General features: G+C 45.7%; 2 protein-coding genes across 2 annotated transcripts; both read right to left on the bottom strand.

Annotated features, from left to right (window-relative positions):
- Nucleotides 1-4166: 4166 nt before the first annotated feature.
- LOC128113182 (sperm motility kinase 2B-like) lies at nt 4167-20710 on the bottom strand. Its single transcript, XM_052742777.1, has 3 exons — nt 20453-20710; nt 18539-18824; nt 4167-5725 (listed from the first exon to the last, which is right to left on the bottom strand). Exons 1-3 carry the CDS (start codon nt 20708-20710, stop codon nt 4167-4169), a joined length of 2103 nt encoding a protein of 700 aa, XP_052598737.1.
- A 1902-nt stretch (nt 20711-22612) lies between these two features.
- LOC128113180 (sperm motility kinase 2B-like) lies at nt 22613-24127 on the bottom strand. Its single transcript, XM_052742776.1, has one exon. The coding sequence runs from the start codon at nt 24125-24127 to the stop codon at nt 22613-22615; it is 1515 nt and encodes a 504-aa protein (XP_052598736.1).
- Nucleotides 24128-25337: the final 1210 nt, after the last annotated feature.

The raw sequence follows: 25337 nt of genomic DNA, 5'->3' as shown, positions 1-25337 counted from the left end.
ACTTCTAGTCATCAGGTCTTGATGTCCTGCAGTAAAATTGGCCACCTCCTCAGTACTGTAGCCTCATCAGTTTCCCAGGTTCCCTCTCCTCATGAGATCGGAACGATTTGGCAAAGTTCTTTAAAGCCACACCATCCTGGTCAAGGTAGCAAGCCATGGACAGATAGACATTGGAGGCATACAGCTCCAGGTTGATCTGGAGGTCCATGGCAGCCTCTGTGCCATGGTGGGAGTTGTGGATCACCTTCAGGAGTGACTTGGTGGTCAAGGCCGCGACAAGGTGGTTGAAGGCTCTGGCTTGGAGCCATCGGCTGACGGCCACATGCAAACACTGTTCAAACAGGAATCGGTGGCGACTCTAGGCGGAGAAAATCTTTCATTCATTCTCTGTCACCTGTAATGTATTCCTAGGTATCAGGAGCAGATTTTTAAGATAGAAGTCATCGGTTTTTTCTGTTATGTCTTTAAAGTTGTTTTTGAAATGCCACTCCCAACCCTTTGTTGGGTTTGGAGACAGGGTTTCTCTGTGTAGCCCTGGCTGTCCTGGAACTTACTCTGTAAGTTCCAGGCTGGACTCAGACTCAGAGATCCATTTGTCTCTGCCTCCTGAGTGCTGGGATCAAAGGTGTGCACAACCAGACCTGGCTGTTTGGAAATGCTTTAATAAAGTGGTTCTGTAGTTCTGTTTCAGCTCTGGAAATAAAGAGCAAAACAACAAACAATTCCCAGACCACTTGGACTATAAGATAGAGTTATAAAACACAAACACACACGTTCACACGCGCACACACAGGACATGTCACCAATAAGAGAACTGTTGGAGGCTGAGGAGTACCCCAATTGTTTTCCTTGAAAAGAGGTGATCCATCGTCTAGGCACTGGCAAATAGGATCCACAGTGATGTATTTCTCCAACACCCACTCAATCTATTTATGGAAAGGTCAAGAATACATTTTTGCCATAGAGGCAGAAAGCTGTCCTGGAGAAGGTACAGAAGAAGCCGGCCACCATGATACCTAAATTCACTCTCAGAAGTTGACTTTCAAAGAAGTTGCAGAAGAGGTTAAGGATGATGCTCAACATACAGGTGTAGTGATATATTGTGTAACCGAATAATCTCTCTGTCTCTCTCTCTCTGTCTCTCCCTCTCTCTCTCTCTCTCTCTCTCTCTCTCTCTCTCTCTCTCTCTCTCTCTCACACACACACACACACACACACACACACACACACACACACAAACACACATGCTTTCACACATACACTTTTCTCTCTCACACACACACTCACGTACACATATTTTCTCTCTCACACATTCTCTCTTGCACATGTATACACACATACACACTCACACACTGTCTATTCCCTGAGAGTTCATGAGGCTGAATTTAAAGGAATGTAAGAGTAGAGTTTAGAGAGGGGTGTTTGCTAAACAGATTGGCAAAATTATAAAGAAGCCAAGAGCTTTTTCCAGGATAACTGGAAAGATGCTATGAGGGCATCTCAGGAATCTATGAGAGCCTACCATCCGAGCGGACAGGTGTACACATGAACCAGCGCTTTGGTGACTGTGAGATGGGTCCCTCCAGGCAATGGTGATCTGCCAAGTATGATAGGGTTTGGGTTTGGTATTTGTTAGGTGAGGTCCCTATGATAGGGCATATCTTGGTGCTGGTCTGTGTCCTCAGGGCCTGCCCTCTCACAGGGAACATTTATGCTTCTCTTTGCCATCACACATCCTCTTTCTGCCCCAGATCTGACTCCATCGTTGAAGGACACATGCCTGGATAGGACATAGAGGGGTGGCCCTGTCCCATAGATCTAAAAAGGGAAAATGTCACAGCAGGGAGAATGAACATCTTGTATGATACAATTAAGGAACACAGCAGGATGGACCAGTGGCTTCTCAGCCACTCTGGGATCCAACCTGAGCCATGTCCACAGGAATTCATCAGGCTCCCATGCTTGCCTCTGTGGAAATGAGGCAAGCTGATGACACCAGTGTTCTCACTGGTCCTTCTGAAAAGGTTGCTGGATCCAGAAAGACCCAAAATCCACACTCAGGTTCTGCATTTTCCCCCTTCAGGTACCTTAGAGCTTGTTCCTTCAAAGACACTTCTAATGACTTGGTGGTGTTGGGGGTGAAGTTACTTTTCCTGGGACTTTTGAGCACCACAGGGCCAATTCTCCGGGGAAAGGAAGATGCAGGAAAACCCCCTTGGTCATCTTTCACAAACATGACTTTTATTCCGAGATTCATGACAATCATTATAGTAGGACAGGCCCCATAGGGTGGAGGCAATTGGCTCAGACCAGTAGCCAGGGCATGCACAGAATGTACTCCTTAAGAGCTAACCTGGAGTCTGCCTGAGGGCCTAGCAACAGGAGCTGTCAGAGTTCCTAGTCACTGTCAGAGTTCCTGATCGTGCTGAGTCTGTCTGAGGACCTAGCAACAATTGCTGTCAGAATTCCTGATTGTGCCCAGCCAATGAGGGACGACCACACCCATTGGGCACTGGGAGGAGGGTATAGAAGGGCTACCCTGTTATTAAATAAAGGAGTTCATTATTTGCTTTCCACAGACACCCTGTGTCTGTGTCTGTGTCCTTGATGACATGCCTCATCACCACTTCCCCCGTGGGAGCTGCTAGAATCCAAGCAATGACTGGCACCCAATGTGGGGCTTCTGTTACTTTGTTTCTCCCAGTGCAGGTTCTGATTGGCTCCCTCTCTTTACTTGCCAGGCCGTGCTTGAGAGCGGCCCCAAGAAACACAAACAGTGTGTTTCGTTGAGAAGTGTTGTGTTCTTTCCGTCCCTTTGGCAGGTGAGCATTGGGGCCCCCACTTCTTTCCTTCTTCTGTGTTGTCTTTCATGTTTGTCTGTCCATTCTGTTAGGAAGGCACATTTTTTTTTTCATTTCGATTTTCCCGGCACTTCCACATAAGGGTTGACCTCCAAGGAGGTGGAACCAAGACTCGGCTCCCGATTGCCATCCCTCATCCGGAGACACCATGTGGGCATAAGGTCATGGCCTAAAAAAAACCACAAACAGCCCCCATAAGCACAGGACATAAGGGTCTGATACAAATTTTCATCCCGTTGAAAAGATGGGTAATCTTTTCATCACCCCCACCAATTCCCTGTCAGATATCTCTACAATATCCGATGAGGAGGAGACAGACAGTCTAGGCCCTGAGAAAACTGTCAGTTTGGGCCCAAAAAATTTGTCAGGAAGAATGTAGCTGTCAGTTTGGGCCCTGGGAAATCTGTCATAGTGAACATAACTGTCAGTTTGGGCCCCGAGAAATGTGTCAGGGAGAACGGAGCTGTCAGTTTGGACCCTGAGAAATCTGTTACTGTTAGTCTGCTACTAAGAATGAGGCAGGGAAGTGTCGGGAGAAGAGGGGTCTCATGTGACCTGGGTAGACTTTGGACTCGTTTTCGGCTCCTGCCCCCTGATTATGGATGCCTTTGAGGGGCAGGATCCTTGCAGAATTCCTGCGGCCCAGGATTCCATCATTTCCTCCCTTCTTCCTGGCTGGAACTCTGAGCAAGGCACAGGGCATCATGGGCTTTGTGCATGGTTCCGTCTACAGGTCTCCTCCCATATGTGAGTCCTCTCCAATACCACGGCTGCAGATTTGTGATGTTCTGCATCCTCTGAAAAACTCTTAAAATACAACAACACACGTGAATGAGAATCTTGTGACTGCAGCTATACAGGGCGTCTTTCCAACTGTGGTCACCCTGCTCTGCCCTGCTCTCCAAGCTGCTTCCTCCTGTCTAAACCTCTGCTCCCAGGCACCTCTGTCCCTCATCACCTAGCTCCCACCTCATACCACTTTTCTCCTCCCTTAGCACCTCCTCCTCCCCCTCCCTTCTCTTAACATGGTCAACACCCTTCTGCCATTGACTTCTAGTCCAACATTTTTAGATTTCCCATGTGTAGGATACAGTGAGATTTGTCTTCTGGGATGCTAGATATGTTGATAGGTTCCATTGAACCATCCCATGGTATCTACATCTAGCTTCCCAATGCATTCTATCCCATAAATACACATAGTTATGATCTGTCCATTGACACAGACATGAGTAAAACACTCATTCCAACACAGAAAGGTACCTGGGCCAGGCCTGCTGCTTGTTCTCCGGACGCCCTCCTTGTGCCTCATTTCTGAGGCAAGATTCTGTTCTGCCCCCAGCGAGGTTTCTTCCTTGATGGACAGCAGCAAAAGAGTCTCATGAAGGCATTTCCTATCCTCCTTGCCCATGCCTTCAAGCCTCGAGGCTGGCCATGGCTGCGGGTGGACTTGTCCTTTGCTGAGTCTCTGTGGGAGCATAAGATGTCTTCTGTATTATCACTGCTGGTACTCATTGAGCAAATGCAGGGACCACTCTTGGAGCGTTGGTGGTCTTGGTCTGAAGTGAATGTTCTCTGGAGTGGCGTGTGGAGAGGGAGTGGCGTGTGGAGAGGAATGGTGGCCCTTCTGTCTCCTCTTTGACCTGGCCACTGGCCACAGGCAGACACCTGACCACTAGTGGATGGCCCTCTGAGCAATGTGCCAAGGGCAGGCTCACTCCTCCTCCTCCTGGGTGGTAGAGGGAAAGCAACAGGATCCTCTAGGGAAGGGAATGGTGCCACCCCTGGATTCACAGGTTGAGCCAAGGTTGTGCAGGTAGGAAACTGGAGAGCCTGCCCTTTTAGTAAGCAATAAAATGCCATTGTCTGGTTGAATTTTCTCTTGTGTAATGATTCTTTGATGTCCCGGGCTTGGAACCCAATGTGTTCCATGGCTTTCACAATAGCAGGGTCAGGCAAGCCAGGGACCATTTCTTCACAGTCATTTGGTGAAGCCTCCATGTCTTCCCTAAGCCAGGGATGTCTTTTCACTTCATCCACTGTTGGCCTAAGACTGGGGTCGACTGTCATTAAGAGGCTAAGCAGGTCCTGGAGCTCTGGTGACATGCCCAAGGGGACAGTATAATTTGCATTCACAATCTGATGTCCGAGCTCTGGTAGGGTGACAGCATCAAATGGGACTTTCCCGACTACCATGAAATATAGAACCACTCCTAACGTCCATATGTCGACCTTGGGGCCGTCATAAAGTCTTCTAAGGAGAAATTCAGGGGCAGCAAATTTCAAAGCCCCACAGTAAAAGCTGAGTTTTTCTCCAGGCCTAACTTGGGCGCCAAGGCCAAAGTCGATGATTTTGACATTTCCCTTCCTATCCACCATGATGTTGTCCGGTTTCAGGTCCCGATGAATTATTCCATGTTCATGGCAGTAACTCACGGCACTTAGGATTTGCCTGAAGATCCCCCGGGCACGGTCTTCCTCCAGGTGGCCAGCCTTTCCAACGTATTGATATAGTTGTTTTCCCGCGAACACCTCCATGATCAGGTATATTTTCTTCTCAGACTCAATCACTTGGACAAGTGAGATGATGTTGGGGTGGTTGATCATCTTCATAATATTTACCTCAGGATTGACCGGTAAGCACCACTTATTCTCTTTTTCAAGTACTTTGACAGCCACCAGGGTGCTGGTGAAGCGGTGGTAGGCCAGTTTGACTTCAGCAAAGCCTCCACGGCCAATGGTCCTCAACATCACATACTGCGAGTAGAAGTTTTCTTTTTCCGGGGGGCTGGATGGAGATCCAAGGTCTGTGGCATCCTCTTCATTACTGTTAGAGCTCATTTTTGGTAACAAAGTATAAATGCTACCTAAGAGAAAGAAAAAAGAAGAAAGAAGAAATTCAAAATGAAAAAGAAAACAGTGAAAAAAAATAGAAAGCCTGAAATTCTATCAAACGACTAACAACAACCACAACAACAAAAACCCAGAAAACCAAAATCACACACACACAAAACCAAAAGAATCCAAATAAAAAAAAACCTAGCTGCAGGCCACTAGGGAGGAGGACCAGAGCTCAGCAACACTGAGAATGAAGACCGTTGATTGCTTAAGAAGAAAAACATACAAAGAAATACAGAAAGGATGAAGAAATTTAAAAATTAGAAGATCCAAGCAATGTCAAATGAAACAAAAGCAAGCAAAACTCCAAACAAACAAAATACATTAAAAAGGAAAAACCTAGAAATCAAAACAAAATATAACAAAGCCCACAACAGCTTCTAGATTATACAAGTCACTTAAAAAATAATAAACAGTAAGAAACAATTAAATGAATAATTTGGAGAGGGTACTGAAAAGGGTTTTCTCAGAAGACACACAAATGGCTTAAGAAATATATATATAAATATATATATATATACACATATGTGTTTGCATATATATATATATATGTGTGTGTGTGTGTGTGTGTGTGTGTGTGTGTGTGTGTATGTATATATGTTTGTATTTGTATTAATGTTCACCATCCTCGGCCATCAGGGAAAGGCAAATTAAAACTTTTTTGAGATTTTGTTTTACTCTAGTCAGAATGGCAAAGACTAATAAAAGGCAACAAATGCTGATGTGGATGTGGCGGATGGAAACCCTCATGCACTGTGGATGCTGGTGTGGATGTGGGGGATGGAGAACCTCATGCACTGTGGATGCTGGTGTGAGTGTGGGGGGATGGAGACTCTCATGCACTGTGGATGCTGGTGTGGATGTGGCAGATGAAAACCCTCATGCACTGTGGATGCTGGTATATGTGTGCCGGATGGAGACACTCATGCACTGTGGTAGCTGGTGTGAGTGTGGGGGATGGAGACCCTCATGCACTGTGGATGCTGGTGTGAGTGTGGGGGATGGAGACCCTCACGCACTGTGGATGGGAGTGCAAACTGGTTCACCCACTGTAGAAATCAGTGTGGCTGTTCCTCAGAAAACTAGCAATAGACCTATCACGTGGTCCAGCTATACCACTCCTGGGTATATACTCAAGGGACTCTATTTCCTGCTGCAGAGACACTTACAAACCCACGTTCAGTGCTGCTCTATTCACAATAGCTGAGATATGTAAACAGCCTAGATCCATCAACTGAAGAAGGGCTAATGAAAATGTGGTACCCATACAAAATGGAATTTTATTCAGCTACAAAGACAACTGAAATTATGAAATTTCTAAGTAAATGGATGGAACTGGGAAACATTACACTAAGTGAGGTGACCCAGACCCAGAAAGGCAAGCTGGCATGTTCTCATGTTCCCATTCATATGTGGATCCTTGCATCAAATCTTTGGATTTATTAGTGCAACTCTCAGATCTCATCAGAGAAATTCATTTGTGCAAATGTTTACATAGAAATTGACAACTTGTCAAAGAATGGAGAGAGTCAATGGAGTGCTCAGACACAAATGGGATGTCCACATCATACCCTTCCTCCTCTAAGGCTCAGGGACCGTCATGGAAAAGGGGGCAGAGAGATTGTAAGAACCAGAGGGTGGGAAGGACCAGAGCAAATGATCATCTTCTTGGCATGACAGGACCACTGCACTCACGAGCTGGCTGCAGCTGTGGCTGCCTGCACAAGACCTGCCCAAAACCAAGCAGTAAGCAGTCCAGCATGACTGCCCATAGGAGCCACTGACAGTTGGTGGTTTCTGGGGAAGGGAGAGTCATTTCTCCTCAAGAACGTGGCTCCTGCCTGCTCTTCCAGGTATTAGAATGTTGTCATTGTCAGCTGAATTCATACTTCATATTTCTGCAGCTTGCAGCATTCCCCTAATGTCGAGCAGAAGCATTTCTCCAACGCAGAGGAAATGGACCAAATACTTTTCTGACAAAGGAAACCAAACCGACTGCAAAGAGCCTCAAAGTAGCCAGAACTCGGCTCCAAAAGGAAACCAAATCCCAGTAAATCCCTTGATGCTTTCTAAACCAGCACACCAAACTTCATTTTCATTAGAACATTGCTATTTATCTTTTTACCTAATAATTAAAAACCAAGAACCATAGGCTTTCAAGATGTCTCAGTGGGTAATGACACTTGCTACCAAGCTTAATGATCTATCTGTGTTTGATTCCTAAGAGCCACAAGGTAGAAAGAAAGAAGCAGATCCAACAAGTCATCCTCTGATACCACATTGTATCTGCCCCCCACAATGAATGAAGAATAAATAAATGTAGTAATAGAAAAAAAAAAAGGATGTGGCTCCGGATAGGCCAACCACACTGCAATGGATACCCCCACACCCATGAACATATGAGCCCAAATTGGGATCAATGGGCTTTTGAGAGAGAGAGAGAGAGGAATTGGGAGTTGGAGTAGAGGTAGGGAGATCTAGGAGAAGTTGGGGAAGAGTGGTCAGTGAATATAATCAAAGTATATTCTATGAATATATGAAATTCTCAAAAAGTACTGTATCTTAAAAAAAGAAATAAGTAAAAATCGAAAACCCCAAACAATCAAAAATACAATAAGAAAACCTAGAAAAGCAAAACAAAATCAGAAAACCAAAGGTCACACATATACCCCAAAATGTAAAAATAATAAAAACACAAAGAAAATTTCAAACCAAAACTAACAAACCTGAAACCAGCCCAAACCAAGAAGCCAGAAAAGCCAAAACATCAAAAGTAAAACTCAAACACCGAGCTACGGTGACACATACCTTTAGTCCCAGCACTCCAGAGGCAGAGGCAGGTGGACCTCAGGGTTTGAGGCCAGCCTGGTCTACAGAGTGAGTTCCAGGACAGCCAGGGCTACACAGAGAAACCGTCTCTCAGGAAAAACAAAACAAAACAAAACAAACAAACAAAAAACCCAAACCCAAAACACCTCAAATAGCCACAGGCTGGGGAGATAGTTTAGTAGTTAAATTGCTGCCCATGCAAAACAGGAGGGCCTCATTCCATCTCTAGAAACCTAGCATAAACGAATCAGGAAGTGCTGTTTTCATCTGATTGCAGTGTCAGCGCAGCAGATCCCTGGGAACACTGGCCAGCCAGCCTAGACACTTGACCAGCTCCAGTTCAGTGAGAGAGGCAGTCTCAAAACACAAGGCAGGTGACCTACCTCAGGTCCAACGGTCAAGTTGACTCTGGGCGTCAATGCTCTCCCACACACAGGTGTTCCCACACCTACCCACACGTGCCCCTATAGGACACAAAACACTCACGCGTGCACGTATGCACGCGCAAACACACACACACAGGTGCACTCACACTCACCCACAGGTATGCCTACTCACACACACACACACAAGTGCACCCACACTCACCCACAGGTATACCTACACACACACACACACACACACACACACACACACACACACACACACACGCAAGTGCATCCACACTCACCCACAGGTATACCTAATCACACACACACACACAAGTGCACTCACACTCACCCACAGGTATACCTACTCACACACACACACAAGTGCACTCACACTCACCCACAGGTAAACCTACTCACACATGAAAACACACAGGTGCACACACTCAAACAGGTACTTGCACACAAGTGAACTTAAACACAATAACACATACATATAACACTCACACACACATACAAGTCACACACACAAGCAAACCTATACACACACACATCTAGACACACATACACATAAAAACACAAGCACACACACACAAGCAAACCTACACACACACACACACACACACACACACACACACACACACACACACACACACGTCTAGACACACATGCACAGTGAAACCCAGACACACACACAAACCAAACAATCAATGCAAAATTCACACACAACCTCGATTGATAACAGTAAAATCACACAGGGCACCACTCCACAGCTCCTCTCAACACACCCAAAGAAATCCAGGCCGGGCCACAGCATAATATCTGCTGGCTGGAGCCCTCACAATCGCTCCTCGTGAGGTCATAGCAGGCCCTGCCCTGACAGGACTGGCCGGGACCCAAAGGCTCTGGCTCAGGTGGGCCATGGAGCCTGGCATTAGGCTTTTTAGAAATCAGAGCCTGGAGGATGCTCTTGGCTTTCTGGTTTGAATGTCTGCTGTGCCTCCTGCTTTGCTGACCTCATATCTGCACTCACCACGGCACCTTTTCTTTGAATTCTGACTGGTGGGCCCAAGATGATGCTACAGCTTAAATTACAGAAAAATGTTCTGCTCATGAAATAGAATAAAGCAATTTATTGCCACAGCGATGCTGTCAGGAAGATACCTTTCTCATACTTTCCAAGGCCACTGGGTTCTCATAAAAAGCCTGGGTGGGGACCTGGGAGATAGGTCAGTGGTTAGAACATCTGCCTTTCAGAGTGTGAGGTGAGGACCTCCGTGTGAATTCCCAGAGTCCATGTGAAGGCTGGACACAGTAGCACACACCTGTAATATCAGAACTCCCTAGAAGCGGGAAAGGCAATGGAGATAGAAAAATGCCTGGGGGCTTGTGGGCCAGATAACCTGGGTCACCTCATCTGAAATCCCTGTGCTGTCAAGTCTTAGCCCTTGCTTCAAACAAGGGGGAAGGTAAGGACTGGCAAAAGTGTCCTCTAATCTCCACACACATGGTAGGACAAATGCATCTCCAAATGCATGTTTTACACACACACACACACACACACACACACACACACACACACACACACATACACACACACACACACACACAGAGGTCAGAAGAAACTGGGTCAATATATGCAATGTGAAATGAAAGCAAGCACACTGTATGAAATATGATTCTCTAGCAAAACATTCCTCTAGAAATGAGGAAGACATTAAGAAGCTCCCAGAGATGAACACTGAGTGAAGGGATTTCAGATGAGATGAAAGGTGATGCCCCAGGAATTCAGACTCTCGAGAGGAAATAAAGAACTTCCGTACAGGCGACTCCACCAGAGTCAGAAGGGATGAACTTTGTTTCCTCCAAAATGGGAGAGACGTCATGTCACAAGGCCCAAAGAGCAGTGACGAGACTCAAGTGCACAGACATGTCTCTCTGTGACACCAGTCCCTGGAGTGGCCGGGCAGGGTTGTGAGAGCAGCATTCTGTCTGTTAGTAAGAGGCATGGGTTCACATAGGAGTGGTGGGGATTTTAGTATTTTCAGCATAATCTCCATGGTGACACAGAAAAAACTAGAATCACGCAGAGAAGAGAGAAACTCAAGCATTTCTTCACTAAAAAATCAACTAAGATCAAAAGACGATAATCAGGAAATGAGAGACAAAGGCTGTAAGGTTAGTGGAGGACACAGCAAATGCCTCCTCGGTCATGAGTGCATGCTCGCTCGCACTCTGTCTCTGTCTCTCTGTGTCTCTGTCTCTCTGGGTCTGTCTCCTCTCTCTCTCTCACTTTGGTGAGCAAAGGTCCAAAGATGGAACAGACATGTGTGAGGACCAGGTGTCTGTGCACACTGTGACCAGAAGGAACAGGGCAGCTGTGCTGACACAGACGAAAGAGACTGTGAACCACAGTCAGGCCACAGGACCCAGGGTGCTGTGCCATTCCTGAACACCCAGTGCTTTCTGTGGGCTGGAGCCAGCTGCCAGCGCCATGCCATGAACCAAGCTGAGCTGCACATTGGCTGACATGGCAGTTTAAGATTCATCTCACTCAGTCAGAGAAAGCTGCAGGCACCTAGTAAATCCAGGTGCACATTCAGGAAACCTCTAAAAGGTACAGTATATTTTAAAATATGCTTAGATGCAGAAGAAAGAAAAGAAAATGGGTATAGGCAGTCACAGAAAAAAAAATCGTTTAAAAATAATAAAATCTTTTTTTTTTTTTTTTTTTTTTTGGTTTTTGAGACAGGGTTTCTCTGTGTAGCTTTGCGCCTTTCCTGGGACTCACTTGGTAGCCCAGGCTGGCCTCGAACTCACAGAGATCCGCCTGGCTCTGCCTCCCGAGTGCTGGGATTAAAGGCGTGCGCCACCACTGCCCGGCCAAAATAATAAAGTCTTTTAAGAGAGAATAACATAATATAAAAAAAAATAAGCCACGTAAAGATAGGAAATACACAGGGTGTCTGGATCCTGTATGGTGCTTGGTGGAATTTGAATTTTTTAAATGCTAGTGTACAAAAAGCAGTAGTCATTGACTTATGGAAATTAAACCAATCTACATATTTAAAAAAAAGTCTTAACCTCAAAATGGAATTCAGAAAATATGTTGTGTCTGGGGAGAGGTTATGACTTTGTTTCCACTGAAAACACAAAGTTATGATTCTCTTCAAAATTAATAAATATCAGCTTTGATTGGAGGAGACCTCCTGAAAATCTTGGCTACCGACCTAAAGAAAGGAGCCAAGGAAGACTACAGGACAGGGGACATCTGAGCTGCTCCCTCTCCTGGGGAACAGCTCTGAGACTGGATGAGCCATGTAAATCTTATTGCCTACCATCCTCCTGACTTATTATTACATGCCATCCTTTCATACGGCATGGAGGGAGGTTTGGTTATACAGTCCAGATGGACTTTTAGCATTGACCAATGTGTTTACCTGCTCAAACACAGAACAAAAAATCATTTTACCAGGGTTGTGCATACTGCTCATTCCATACTTGTGTTAATGCAAATATATATATATATAAAACCTTTAAAAGTTTGTATGTTTTCAGAAAGAAGAAAAGGACCAATCAAAAATGAAGACATGTTGCCCAGGTAATCCAGCATCTCAGAATGCATCTCCAGCCCCACAAACCACTTTTGATCTTGTGATTCTTGGGTTAAACAGGCTAAGTCCCCACGCCCCACCCACCCGTCCCAGATATCCAGTTTGAGGGGGGTCACTGAGTCTAGGTGACTCTTTCCTCCCTGATGTGTTAATACTGAGTTTAAACATTATCTTTTCAGGTGTAGGAAGCATTACTGATCACCTGCTATGTGGCAGGCATTGTTTTCACTTTTTGTTTCTGTGTTTGAGACAGGGTTTTCCTGTATAGCCCTGGCTATCCTGGAACTTGCTCTGGAGACCAGGCTGGCCTTGAACTCAGAGATCCACCTGCCTCTGCCTCCTCTTGCTGGGACTAAAGGCGTGCACTACCACTCTCCAGCTGTTTTCACTTTTATTATCTTAACTTAAAACAAACAAACATTTATTAGATGTCTTCTGTGTCCATGGTGGTATGAGAAAAAGTGAGGAATGCAGATAAATGGAACAAAGAATTTTTCCCCCTTCTGGTGCTTGGGATCATACTCAAGGCCTTGTATATGTTAGGCAAACATGACCACTGAGCTATACCCTCCCAGCCCTAGAACAGAGGATTTTACCCTTATAGCGCCATGAATAGGAATAACAGCTAAAAAGGAAATGATGTGGGGCCTAATAGGAGCCCGTTACATCTGTGGAGGCATGTCTTGAAGCACATGAAAAGAAATTGCTGTGGGATGGTCTTTCTGTATACTATGCATATGTGCTGCTACTATTGGTCAATAAAGAAGCTGCTCTGACCTATGGCAAGGCAGGTTATAGCCAGGTGGGAAATCCAGGCAAAGAGACAAGGAGAAGAAAGGCAGTGTGAGAGCAGATACCAGCCTGCCCCCCAAGTAGCAACATGCCAACAGACCGGTAACACCACGGCCATGCAGCAATACATAGATTAGTGGAAATGGGTTAATTTAAGATGAAAGAGCTAGCTATCAAGAAGCCTGAGCCACAGACCAAACAATTTATAAGTAATACTAAGCCTCTGATTGGTTATTTGTGTACAAGGGGACGAGAAGGATTTATCTGGCTACACTTGGCACCCAACATGGGGTAATAATTTCTACCTAAAACATGAGAGAGCTTAAAAAAAGAAAAGAAAAGAAAAAGGTTAAAAAATGGAGTCAAGAAGAGCTTCCTAGTGCGTGTCTCTCATGTGGTCCATGATACAGAGACACTGCAGTAAAGAGATACCAAGGCATTTGAGCTTGAACACAGCATGGCAAAATCCTACCACGATACACAGAGGCATCTCCAAGCTGGACAGTGTGCTGCATAGCAAGATTTAACTTTTGCTCGTACAGACAAAAACGGTTTATGGGCTGCGTGCTACTTGGTGGTGGCATGGACCCACTGATCTGTGATTCTTGGGGCTCCATGAAGAAGAGAGAAGACCCCCCCCCCCAAAAGGAGGTCTGTAGCACCTTTTCTGTGCCCTTGGAGGCAAAGGAAGGAGAGACTGAAGCAAAAGGAAAGACTGGGTCTTACCGGAGCAACTGGGAAACAAGGTTAGTTTTTAAACAGGAGCCAGTGGCTGTTACCAGGTCCCAAAGAAACTTGGGACAAGAATCACTCAGGACCTGTGGCTCCTCCCAGCACTCATCAGCTGGTCCCTTCTCCCTGAAACCTCTCCAACCCAAGGGCTGGGCTTTGCTTCCCTTCCCCAGTCTCTAATTCCTGTATAATTTGGCTGTTCTTGCCCCCCACCCCTTGCCCCCAGGTTCCCGTGAGCTTGCTTGCTCCCTTTGGCCCCTTCTCTCCTCTCTCTTCTTTTCCTCTCTCACTCTCCCTTTCTCCTTCTGTTGTGGCCTGGTCTGTTCTGCTGGCCATGCTCAGTTTGGACTGTTCCAGATGCCTCTGGCTGAACTTGCCCTCATATCTACAGTAAAAGCTTTCCCTTCAACCTTACCTTGGAGTGGTCATGTGCTCACTTTCCTTCAGCTATTAGCTGCTACTCCAGAGAAAGGGCTGGCAGCTGGCTGAGTGTTTTCATGGACAGTGGGACAGGACCCCGAGAATAAAGGGGCCCCTAACCGGACCCTGGACATCAGCTTCCACTTAGGCTGACTTATTTTGGTTATTGTTTGTTTTGTTTTCAGACAGGGTCTCTTTATGTAGTCTAGGTGGGCCTGGAACTTTCTAAGTAGACCAGTCTGACCTTGATCTCAGAGAGATCCACCAATCTCTTCCTCTTGAGTGCTGGGACTAAAAGTGTGAGCCACCATGTCCAGCCCTGTTTGGGTTTTGAGGCAGGGTCTTGCAATATACCTCCACCAGAGCAGAGACTTACCGGGTCCTTCCTCGGCTTCCCCGAGTGGTGTGATTACAGGTGTGAACTATCAGGCTATAGGTTGACAGCTAACTACAATGAAAAACTTCACACTCTCACACACTCATAACACACATACACACACACACACACACACACACACACACAACACACACACACACGAGAGGGGGGGGACATCTTTTAGACTGAACTAAATTTTTTTTTTTTTTTTTTTGGTTTTTCGAGACAGGGTTTCTCTGTGTAGCTTTGCGCCTTTCCTGGAACTCACTTGGTAGCCCAGGCTGGCCTCGAACTCACAGAGATCCGCCTGGCTCTGCCTCCCGAGTGCTGGGATTAAAGGCGTGCGCCACCACCGCCCGGCTGACTGAACTAAATTTTGAGTGAAGGTGTTTTCATAGTAGTTGGCCCATGAACAAAATGTAGTTCCTTCTTCCCCACTACTGTGTCTGAACATGACTGTTGTGTTGTGTGTGTGTGTGTGTGTGTGTGTGTGTGTGTGTGTGATAGACAGATAGATATGATAGACAGATAGATAGATAGATAGATAGATAGATAGATAGATATGACAGATAGATAGATAGATAGATAGATAGATAGATAGATAGATAGATAGACAGACAGACAGACAGACAGACAGACAGACAGACAGACAGATAGATAGATAGATAGATAGATAGATAGATAGACAGAGCTTTTCGTTTTAAGGCTAGGGGTGGGGTTCTTCTGATAATACTGAATGAAAATTTACATAACAAAAAGTCACAGAGAGGCTGGGCTGAAGATGGAGTTCTTGTCCAGCAAGCTGAAAGCTCTGCACAGACTGGACTTGGTTGCTCATGCCCGTGGTTCAGCACTCTGAGAATTAGGATGGAATTAGGATGAGAAGCTCAAGGTTATCCCAGCTATCTGGGGAGTTTGAAGGCAGCCTGGTCCACATTAGACACTGTCTCACAAGCTGGAACCAAACCAAGTCACAACCACAAAATGGTACAGAGAAAAACCGCGAGCATTCGAAGCAGGTGAGAGGATCTGGGGCTGGATGTTGCGACGTGCTTGTCTATTGCAAATCCAAGGAAGCACTGTGCAGTTTCCCTCTTTTTCTTGGTTTTATCTCTCGCTCTCTGGACAAGGGGGAAAACAATCTCATTTCTAGTGTCTTGATTTTTTTTTAACAGTACATTTGAAGTAAGTAGATGAGCTTTGTTGATGTAAACACATAACTCTCACCTCAAAGAAGTTAAATGTGAGTGACCACGGTCCAGGAGCACAGATTCCTCTTACTCCAAATAGTATAATCTAACTGGTACCAGTTTCATGAAGTGTTTATTTCAACAGAGCAAAAAAAAATCATAAATCAAGGTACTTTAAAATACATCGGTGGACAGACTGGAGATGTTGCTCTGTGGTGAACCATACACACTTCCAAAGGCTCTAGGTTTGGTTCTCAGCGTCCACATCAGGTGACTCATACCAGTCTGTAACTACAACTTCAGGAGACTCCTTGGGTACCAGTACTCATGTGCACATACCCTCACACAGATAGAGAGACAGCACACACACACACACACACACACACACACACACACACACACGCACACGCGCACGCGCACACGCACACGCACACGCACACACACACACACGCACACCATATGACTTATTAAAAATAAAAATTAATGCTACTCTGAACATAGTTGAGCATGTATCTCTGTGCTCAATCATACCACAAAGACACATGCTCAACTACGTTCATAGCAGCATTATTCGTAACAGCCAGAACCTGGAAACAACCTAGATGCTTGTCAACCGAAGAATGGATAAAGAAAATACACAATGGAGTACTACTCAGCAGAGAAAAAAAATGACATCATGAAATTTGCAGGAAAATGGATGGAACTAGAAAATATCATCCTGAGTGAGATAACCCAAACCCAGAAGGACAAACATGGTATGTACTCACTCATAAGTAGATACTAGATGTAAAGCAAAGGACAATGAGGCTGCAACCCACAGAACCAGGGAGGCTACCTAGCAGGGGGGACCCTAGGATGACTGTGGCTTATAATAAGTTTTCGTTTTGCCCAATCACTGGGCAAGCTTTCCTGAAACATTTCACTATTAGGATAAGAATTTGTACTGTATCAAGCTGATGAAAGAAAATGCTGGCCGTACATTCAGGAGGGGAGGCTAAAATCTTTTTAGATTATGGATTAGCCTATAGAAAAATGTCTGCCGTAAAGCAAACAGTGAAGGGGAAGATGAATAGGAATCTCACATACACAACTTAAATAAAACATAGCTCTCTGAACAGATGAAGATAGGTCTCTTCTGTATCACAGAATCTAATCAATATATGTATAATCTAGCTATCATTTGGCTTAAAAGGGCTTATTGGGAAATGTTATCATTTATACTATTTTCTAGAGAAAAAATATTTTGCTGTTTAAAATAAATAAATTAATTAATAAAAACAAACAAACAAAAATGCCTTGGTGGGTGTTAGTTATTATGTGACTGCAGTGCACAGATTATGTAGGACGTAAGGCCCCCGGGAATGACTACGTGTCTCCCCAGCGCATGTGTGGTCATGGGGGACTGGCTAGAAATTTCAGTCAGGTGAGCAGAGGTTACTACTGCAAAGCATCCATCACTATCCTCTGGAACTGGAGTTACACACAGTTTGAGCCGATATTGGGTTTTGAAGGTTTACAAATCCAGCTCCCAGCAAAAACCACCACTGAATAATATCTCCATTCCACTATTTCATTTTTAATTTTGTGTGGGGGGAGGGCAGTGGGTGGGTATGCAGATGTGAGTGCAGGTGATTGTGGAGTCCAGAAAATGGTGCCTGACCTCCTGGAACTGGAAGTTGTAGCCACCTGACATGGGTGATGGGTTCTCTGCAGAGCAGTAACCCTTCCTAAACTACTTCTCTAGTCCCATCATAGAAGTTCTCATTTGTCAATCATCCTTGAGTGATATTTAACATAGGTGTGGCTTTTTTTTCTTTTCTTTTCTTTCTTTCTTTTTTTTTTTTTTTTTTGAGGGCCTGGAGACTTCAGTTCATAGCTTTAACCTTCAGAAATATATTCCTAGTTTTGCACCTCCTCAATTTAAATGTGAAATTCTGTTGCCTTTAAAACCTGTAAGAATTGTGCTGCAGTGTGAATGGTATGTGGAGTTGGCCCATCCATCCATCCATCCATCCATCCATCCATCCATCCATCCTTTTTTTTTAACCAAATTTCCTCATTTGAAAGAATGGTACAAACTAAAGAACTTAAGTGGATGTTGTGATATGACTTCTAGAAAAGGTAAAAGTACCCAGGCATGCATGTGTTGCTTCCGTGACCAGGGAAGTCACCTGTGGTTCTGGGGATTATGGTTCTTAGTTTTTATTTTCACTGTGTCTCAGGGTGTGCTTTTCAGGGGCTCATATCTTGTCCAGGTTGGTTATGTGGTCACCCAGTTCTCTGATGGATTTCACCTATTCATGTAATGAGTATCCATCCACAAAGTTACATAAGTGGGGGGTTTGTGAAGTTACAGTCACGACTGATTCACAGTCTTTTCCACATGCAGTTGCATACTTCATTGTGTTTAGTCCATATTTCTAGTCATCAGGTCTTGATGTCCTGCAGTAAAATTGGCCACCTCCTCGGTACTGTAGCCTCATCAGTTCCCCATGTTCCCACTCCTCATGAGATCGGTAGGATTTGGCAAAGTTCTTCAAAGCCACACCATCCTGGTCAAGGTAGCAAGCCATGGACAGATAGACATTGGAGGCATACAGCTCCAGGTTGATCTGGAGGTCCATGGCAGCCTCTGTGCCATGGTGGTAGTTGTGGCTCACCTTCAGGAGTGACTTGGTGGTCAAGGCCACGACAAGGTGGTAGAAGACTCTGGCTTGGAGCCCTCGGTTGACGGCCACATGCAAACACTGTTCAAACAGGAAGCGGTGGCGGCTCTAGGCTGAGAACATCTTTCATTCATTCTCTGTCACCTGTAATGTATTCCTGGGTATCAGGAGCAGATTTTTAAGATAGAAGTCATCGTTTTTTTCTGTTATGTCTTTAAAGTTGTTTTTGAAATGCCACTCCCAACCCTTTGTTGGCCACTCCCAACCCTTTGTTTGGAGACAGGGTTTCTCTGTGTAGCCCTGGCTGTCCTGGAACTTACTCTGTAAGTTCCAGGCTGGACTCAGACTCAGAGATCCATTTGTCTCTGTCTCCTGAGTGCTGGGATCAAAGGTGTGCACAACCAGACCTGGCTGTTTTGAAATGCTTTAATAAAGTGGTTCTGTAGTTCTGTTTCAGCTCTGGAAATAAAGAGCAAAACAGCAAACAATTCCCAGACCACTTGGACTATAAGATAGAGTTATAAAACACAAACACACACGTTCACACGCACACACACAGGACATGTCACCAATAAGAGAACTGTTGGAGGCTGAGGAGTACCCCAATTGTTTTCCTTGAAAAGAGGTGATCCATCGTCTAGGCACTGGCAAATAGGATCCACAGTGATGTATTTAACCAACACCCACTCAATCTCTTTATGGAAATGTCAAGAATACATTTTTGCCATAGAGACAGAAAGCTGTCCTAGAGAAGGTACAGAAGAAGCCGGCCACCATGATACCCAAATTCACTCTCAGAAGTTGACTTTAAAAGAAGTTGCAGAAGTGGTTAAGGATGATGCTCAACATACAGGTGTAGTGATATATTGTGTAACCGAATAATCTCTCTGTCTCTCTCTCTGTCTCTGTCTCTCCCTCTCTCTCACACACACACAAACACACACATGCTTTCACACATACACTTTTCTCTCTCACACACACACTCACATACACATATTTTCTCTCTCACACATTCTCTCTTGCACATGTATACACACATACACACTCACACACTGTCTATTCCCTGAGAGTTCATGAGGCTGAATTTAAAGGAATGTAAGAGTAGAGTTTAGAGAGGGGTGTTTGCTAAAGAGATTGGCAACATTATAAAGAATCCAAGAGCTTTACACCAGGATAACTGGAAAGATGCTATGAGGGCATCTCAGGAATCTATGAGAGCCTACCATCAGAGCGGACAGGTGTACACATGAACCAGCGCTTCGGTGACTGTGAGATGGGTCCCCCCAGGTAATGGTGATCTGCCAAGTATGATAGGGTTTGGGTTTGGTATTTGTTAGGTGAGGTCACTATAACAGGGCATATCTTGGTGCTGGTCTGTGTCCTCAGGGCCTGCCCTCTCACAGGGAACATTTATGCTTCTCTTTGCCATCACACATCCTCTTTCTGCCCCAGATCTGACTCCATCGTTGAAGGACACATGCCTGGATAGGACATAGAGGGGTGGCCCTGTCCCATAGATCTAAAAAGGGAAAATGTCACAGCAGGGAGAATGAACATCTTGTATGATACAATTAAGGAACACAGCAGGATGGACCAGTGGCTTCTCAGCCACTCTGGGATCCAACCTGAGCCATGTCCACAGGAATTCATCAGGCTCCCATGCTTGCCTCTGTGGAAATGAGGCAAGCTGATGACACCAGTGTTCTCACTGGTCCTTCTGAAAAGGTTGCTGGATCCAGAAAGACCCAAAATCCACACTCAGGTTCTGCATTTTCCCCCTTCAGGTACCTTAGAGCTTGTTCCTTCAAAGACACTTCTAATGACATGGTGGTGTTGGGGGTGAAGTTACTTTTCCTGGGACTTTTGAGCACCACAGGGCCAATTCTCCGGGGAAAGGAAGATGCAGGAAAACCCCCTTGGTCATCTTTCACAAACATGACTTTTATTCTGAGATTCATGACAATCATTATAGTAGGACAGGCCCCATAGGGTGGAGGCAATTGGCTCAGACCAGTAGCCAGGGCATGCACAGAATGTACTCCTTAAGAGCTAACCTGGAGTCTGCCTGAGGGCCTAGCAGCAGGAGCTGTCAGAGTTCCTAGTCACTGTCAGAGTTCCTGATCGTGCTGAGTCTGTCTGAGGACCTAGCAACAATTGCTGTCAGAATTCCTGATTGTGCCCAGCCAATGAGGGACGACCACACACACTGGGCGCTGGGAGGAGGGTATAGAAGGGCTACCCTGTTATTAAATAAAGGAGTTCATTATTTGCTTTCCACAGACACCCTGTGTCTGTGTCTGTGTCCTTGATGACATGCCTCATCACGCCTTCCCCGGAGGAAGATGCTAGAACCCAAGCAATAACTGGCGCCCAATGTGGGGCTTCTGTTACTTTGTTTCTCCCAGTGCAGGTTCTGATCGGCTCCCTCTCTTTACTTGCTGCCCCTTGCTTGACAGTGGCCCCAAGTAACACAGTGTGTTTCGTTGAGAAGTGTTGTGTTCTTTCCGTCCCTTTGGCAGGTGAGCATTGGGGCCCCCACTTCTTTCCTTCTTCTGTGTTGTCTGTCATGTTTGTCTGCCCATTCCGTTAGGAAGGCACTTGTTTTTTTTCATTTCGATTTTCCCGGCACTTCCACATAAGGGTTGACCTCCAAGGACGTGGAACCAAGACTCGGCTCCCGATTGCCATCCCTCATCCGGAGACACCATGTGGGCATAAGGTCATGGCCTATAAAAAACCACAAACGTCCCCCATAAGCACAGGACATGAGGGTCTGATACAAATTTTCATCCCGTTGAAAAGATGGGTAATCTTTTCATCACCCCCACCAATTCCCTGTCAGATATCTCTACAATATCCGATGAGGAGGAGACAGACAGTCTTGGCCCTGAGAAAACTGTCAGTTTGGGCCCAAAAAATTTGTCAGGAAGAATGTAGCTGTCAGTTTGGGCCCTGGGAAATCTGTCAAGGTGAACATAACTGTCAGTTTGGGCCCCGAGAAATGTGTCAGGGAGAACGGAGCTGTCAGTTTGGACCCTGAGAAATCTGTTACTGTTAGTCTGCTACTAAGAATGAGGCAGAGAAGTGTCGGGAGAAGAGGGGTCTCATGTGACCTGGGTAGATTTTGGACACGTTTTCGGCTCCTGCCCCCTGATTATGGATGCCTTTGAGGGGCAGGGTCCTTGCAGAATTCCTGCGGCCCAGGATTCCATCATTTCCTCCCTTCTTCCTGGCTGGAACTCTGAGCAGGGTACAGACACAGGGCATCATGGGCTTTGTGCATGGTTCCGTCTACAGGTCTCCTCCCATATGTGAGTCCTCTCCAATACCACGGCTGCAGATTTGTGATGTTCTGCATCCTCTGAAAAACTCTTAAAATACAACAACACACGTGAATGAGAATCTTGTGACTGCAGCTATACAGGGCGTCTTTCCAACTGTGGTCACCCTGCTCTGCCCTGCTCTCCAAGCTGCTTCCTCCTGTCTAAACCTCTGCTCCCAGGCACCTCTGTCCCTCATCACCCAGCTCCCATCTCATACCACTTTTCTCCTCCCTTAGCACCTCCTCCTCCCCCTCCCTTCTCTTAACATGGTCAACACCCTTCTGCCATTGACTTCTAGTCCAACATTTTTAGATTTCCCATGTGTAGGATACAGTGAGATTTGTCTTCTGGGATGCTAGATATGTTGATAGGTTCCATTGAACCATCCCATGGTATCTACATCTAGCTTCCCAATGCATTCTATCCCATAAATACACATAGTTATGATCTGTCCATTGACACAGACATGAGTAAAACACTCATTCCAACACAGAAAGGTACCTGGGCCAGTCCTGCTGTTTGCTCTCCGGACGCCCTCCTTCTGCCTCATTTCTGAGGCAAGATTTTGTTCTGCCCCCAGCGAGGTTTCTTCCTTGATGGACAGCAGCAAAAGAGTCTCATGAAGGCATTTCCTATCCTCCTTGCCAATGCCCTCAAGCCTCGAGGCTGGCCATGGCTGCGGGTGGACTTGTCCTTTGCTGAGTCTCTGTGGGAGCATAAGATGTCTTCTGTGTTATCAGTGCTGGTACTCACTGAGCAAATGCAGGGGGCACTCTTGGAGCATTGGTGGTCTTGGTCCGAAGTGATTGTTCTCTGGAGTGGCATGTGGAGAGGAATGGTGGCCCTTCTGTCTCCTCTTTGACCTGGCCGCTGGCCATAGGCAGACACCTGACCACTAGTGGATGACCCTCTGAGCAATGTGCCAAGGGCAGGCTCACTCCTCCTCCTCCTGGGTGGTAGAGGGAAAGCAACAGGATCCTCTAGGGAAGGGAATGGTGCCACCCCTGGATTCACAGGTTGAGCCAAGGTTGTGCAGGTAGGCCACTGGAGAGCCTGCCCTTTTAGTAAGCAATAAAATGCCATGGTCTGGTTGAATTTTCTCTTGTGTAATGATTCTTTGATGTCCCGGGCTTGGAACCCAATGTGTTCCATGGCTTTCACAATTGCAGGGTCAGGCAAGCCAGGGACCATTTCTTCACAGTCATTTGGTGAAGCCTCCATGTCTTCCCTGAGCCAGGGATGTCTTTTCACTTCTTCCACTGTTGGCCTAAGACTGGGGTCGACTGTCATTAAGAGGCTAAGCAGGTCCTGGAGCTCTGGTGACATGCCCAAGGGGACAGTATAATTCGCATTCACAATCTGATGTCGGAGCTCTGGTAGGGTGACAGCATCAAATGGGACTTTCCCGACTACCATGAAATATAGAACCACTCCTAACGTCCATATGTCGACCTTGGGGCCGTCATAAAGTCTTCTAAGGTGAAATTCAGGGGCATAAAATCTGTAAGCCCCACAGTAAAAGCTGAGTTTTTCTCCAGGCCTAACTTTGGCACCAAGGCCAAAGTCGACGATTTTGACTTTTCCATTCCTATCCACCATGATGTTGTCCGGTTTCAGGTCCCGATGAATTATTCCATGTTCATGGCAGTAACTCACAGCACTTAGGATTTGCCTGAAGATCCCCCGGGCACGGTCTTCCTCCAGGTGTCCAGCCTTTCGGACGTATCGATATAGCTGTTTTCCCGCAGCCAGCTCCATGATGAGGTACGTTTTCTTCTTAGACTCAATCACTTGGATAAGTGAGATGATGTTGGGGTGGTTGATCATCTTCATAATATTTACCTCAGGTTTGATCGGTAAGCACCACTTATTCTCTTTTTCAAGTACTTTGACAGCCACCAGGGTGCTGGTGAAGCGGTGGTAGGCCATTTTTACTTCGGCAAAGCCTCCACGGCCAAGGGTCTTCAACATCAAATACTGCAAGTAGAAGTTTTCTTTTTCCGGGGGGCTGGATGGAGATCCAAGAACTGTGGCATCCTCTTCATTACTACTAGAGCTCATTTTTGGTAACAAAGTATAAATGCTACCTAAGAGAAAGAAAAAAGAAGAAAGAAGAAATTCAAAATGAAAAAGAAAACAGTGAAAAAAAATAGAAAGCCTGAAATTCTATCAAACAACTAACAACAACAACAACAAGAAGAACAACAAAAACCCGGAAAACCAAAATCACACACACACAAAGCCAAAAGAATCCAAATAAAAAAAAACCTAACTGCAGGTCACTAGGGAGGAGGACCAGAGCTCAGCAACACTGAGAATGAAGACCGTTGATTGCTTAAGAAGAAAAACATACAAAGAAATACAGAAAGGATGAAGAAATTTAAAAATTAGAAGATCCAAGCAATGTCAAATGAAACAAAAGCAAGCAAAACTCCAAACAAACAAAATACATTAAAAAGGAAAAACCTAGAAATCAAAACAAAATATAACAAAGCCCACAACAGCTTCTAGATTATACAAGTCACTTAAAAAATAATAAACACCAAGAAACAATCCAATGAATAATTTGGATAGGGTACTGAAAAGGGTTTTCTCAGAAGACACACAAATGGCTTAAGAAATATATATATATATACACACACACATATGTGTGTGCACATATATATGTGTGTATGTGTATATGTTTGTATTTGTATTAATGTTCACCATCCTCGGCCATCAAGGAAAGGCAAATTAAAACTTTTTTGAGATTTTGTTTTACTCTAGTCAGAATGGCAAAGACTAATAAAAGGCAACAAATGCTGATGTGGATGTGGGGGATGGAAACCCTCATGCAGTGTGGATGCTGGTGTGGATGTGGGGGATGGAGAACCTCATGCACTGTGGATGCTGGTGTGGATGTGGGGGATGGAGACCCTCATGCACTGTGGATGCTGGTGTGAGTGTGGGGGGATGGAGACCCTCATGCACTGTGGATGCTGGTGTGGATGTGGGAGACGAAAACCCTCATGCACTGTGGATGCTGGTGTGAGTGTGGGGGATGCAGACCCTCATTCACTGTGGATGCTGGTGTGAGTGTGGGGGATGGAGACCCTCATGCACTGTGGTTGCTGTTGTGAGTGTGGGGGATGCAGACCCTCATGCACTGTGGATGCTGGTGTGAGTGTGGGGGATGGAGACCCTCATGCACTGTGGTTGCTGTTGTGGATGTGGGAGATGAAAACCCTCATGCACTGTTGATGCTGGTGTGAGTGTGGGGGATGGAGACCCT

This window comes from Peromyscus californicus, unplaced genomic scaffold (assembly GCF_007827085.1).
Source record: "Peromyscus californicus insignis strain IS unplaced genomic scaffold, ASM782708v3 Scaffold_18__1_contigs__length_77618521, whole genome shotgun sequence".
NCBI classification, from domain to species: Eukaryota; Metazoa; Chordata; class Mammalia; order Rodentia; family Cricetidae; genus Peromyscus; species Peromyscus californicus.
Note: the sequence above shows the minus strand (reverse complement) of the source record. Positions and strands in the feature narration are given on the sequence as shown.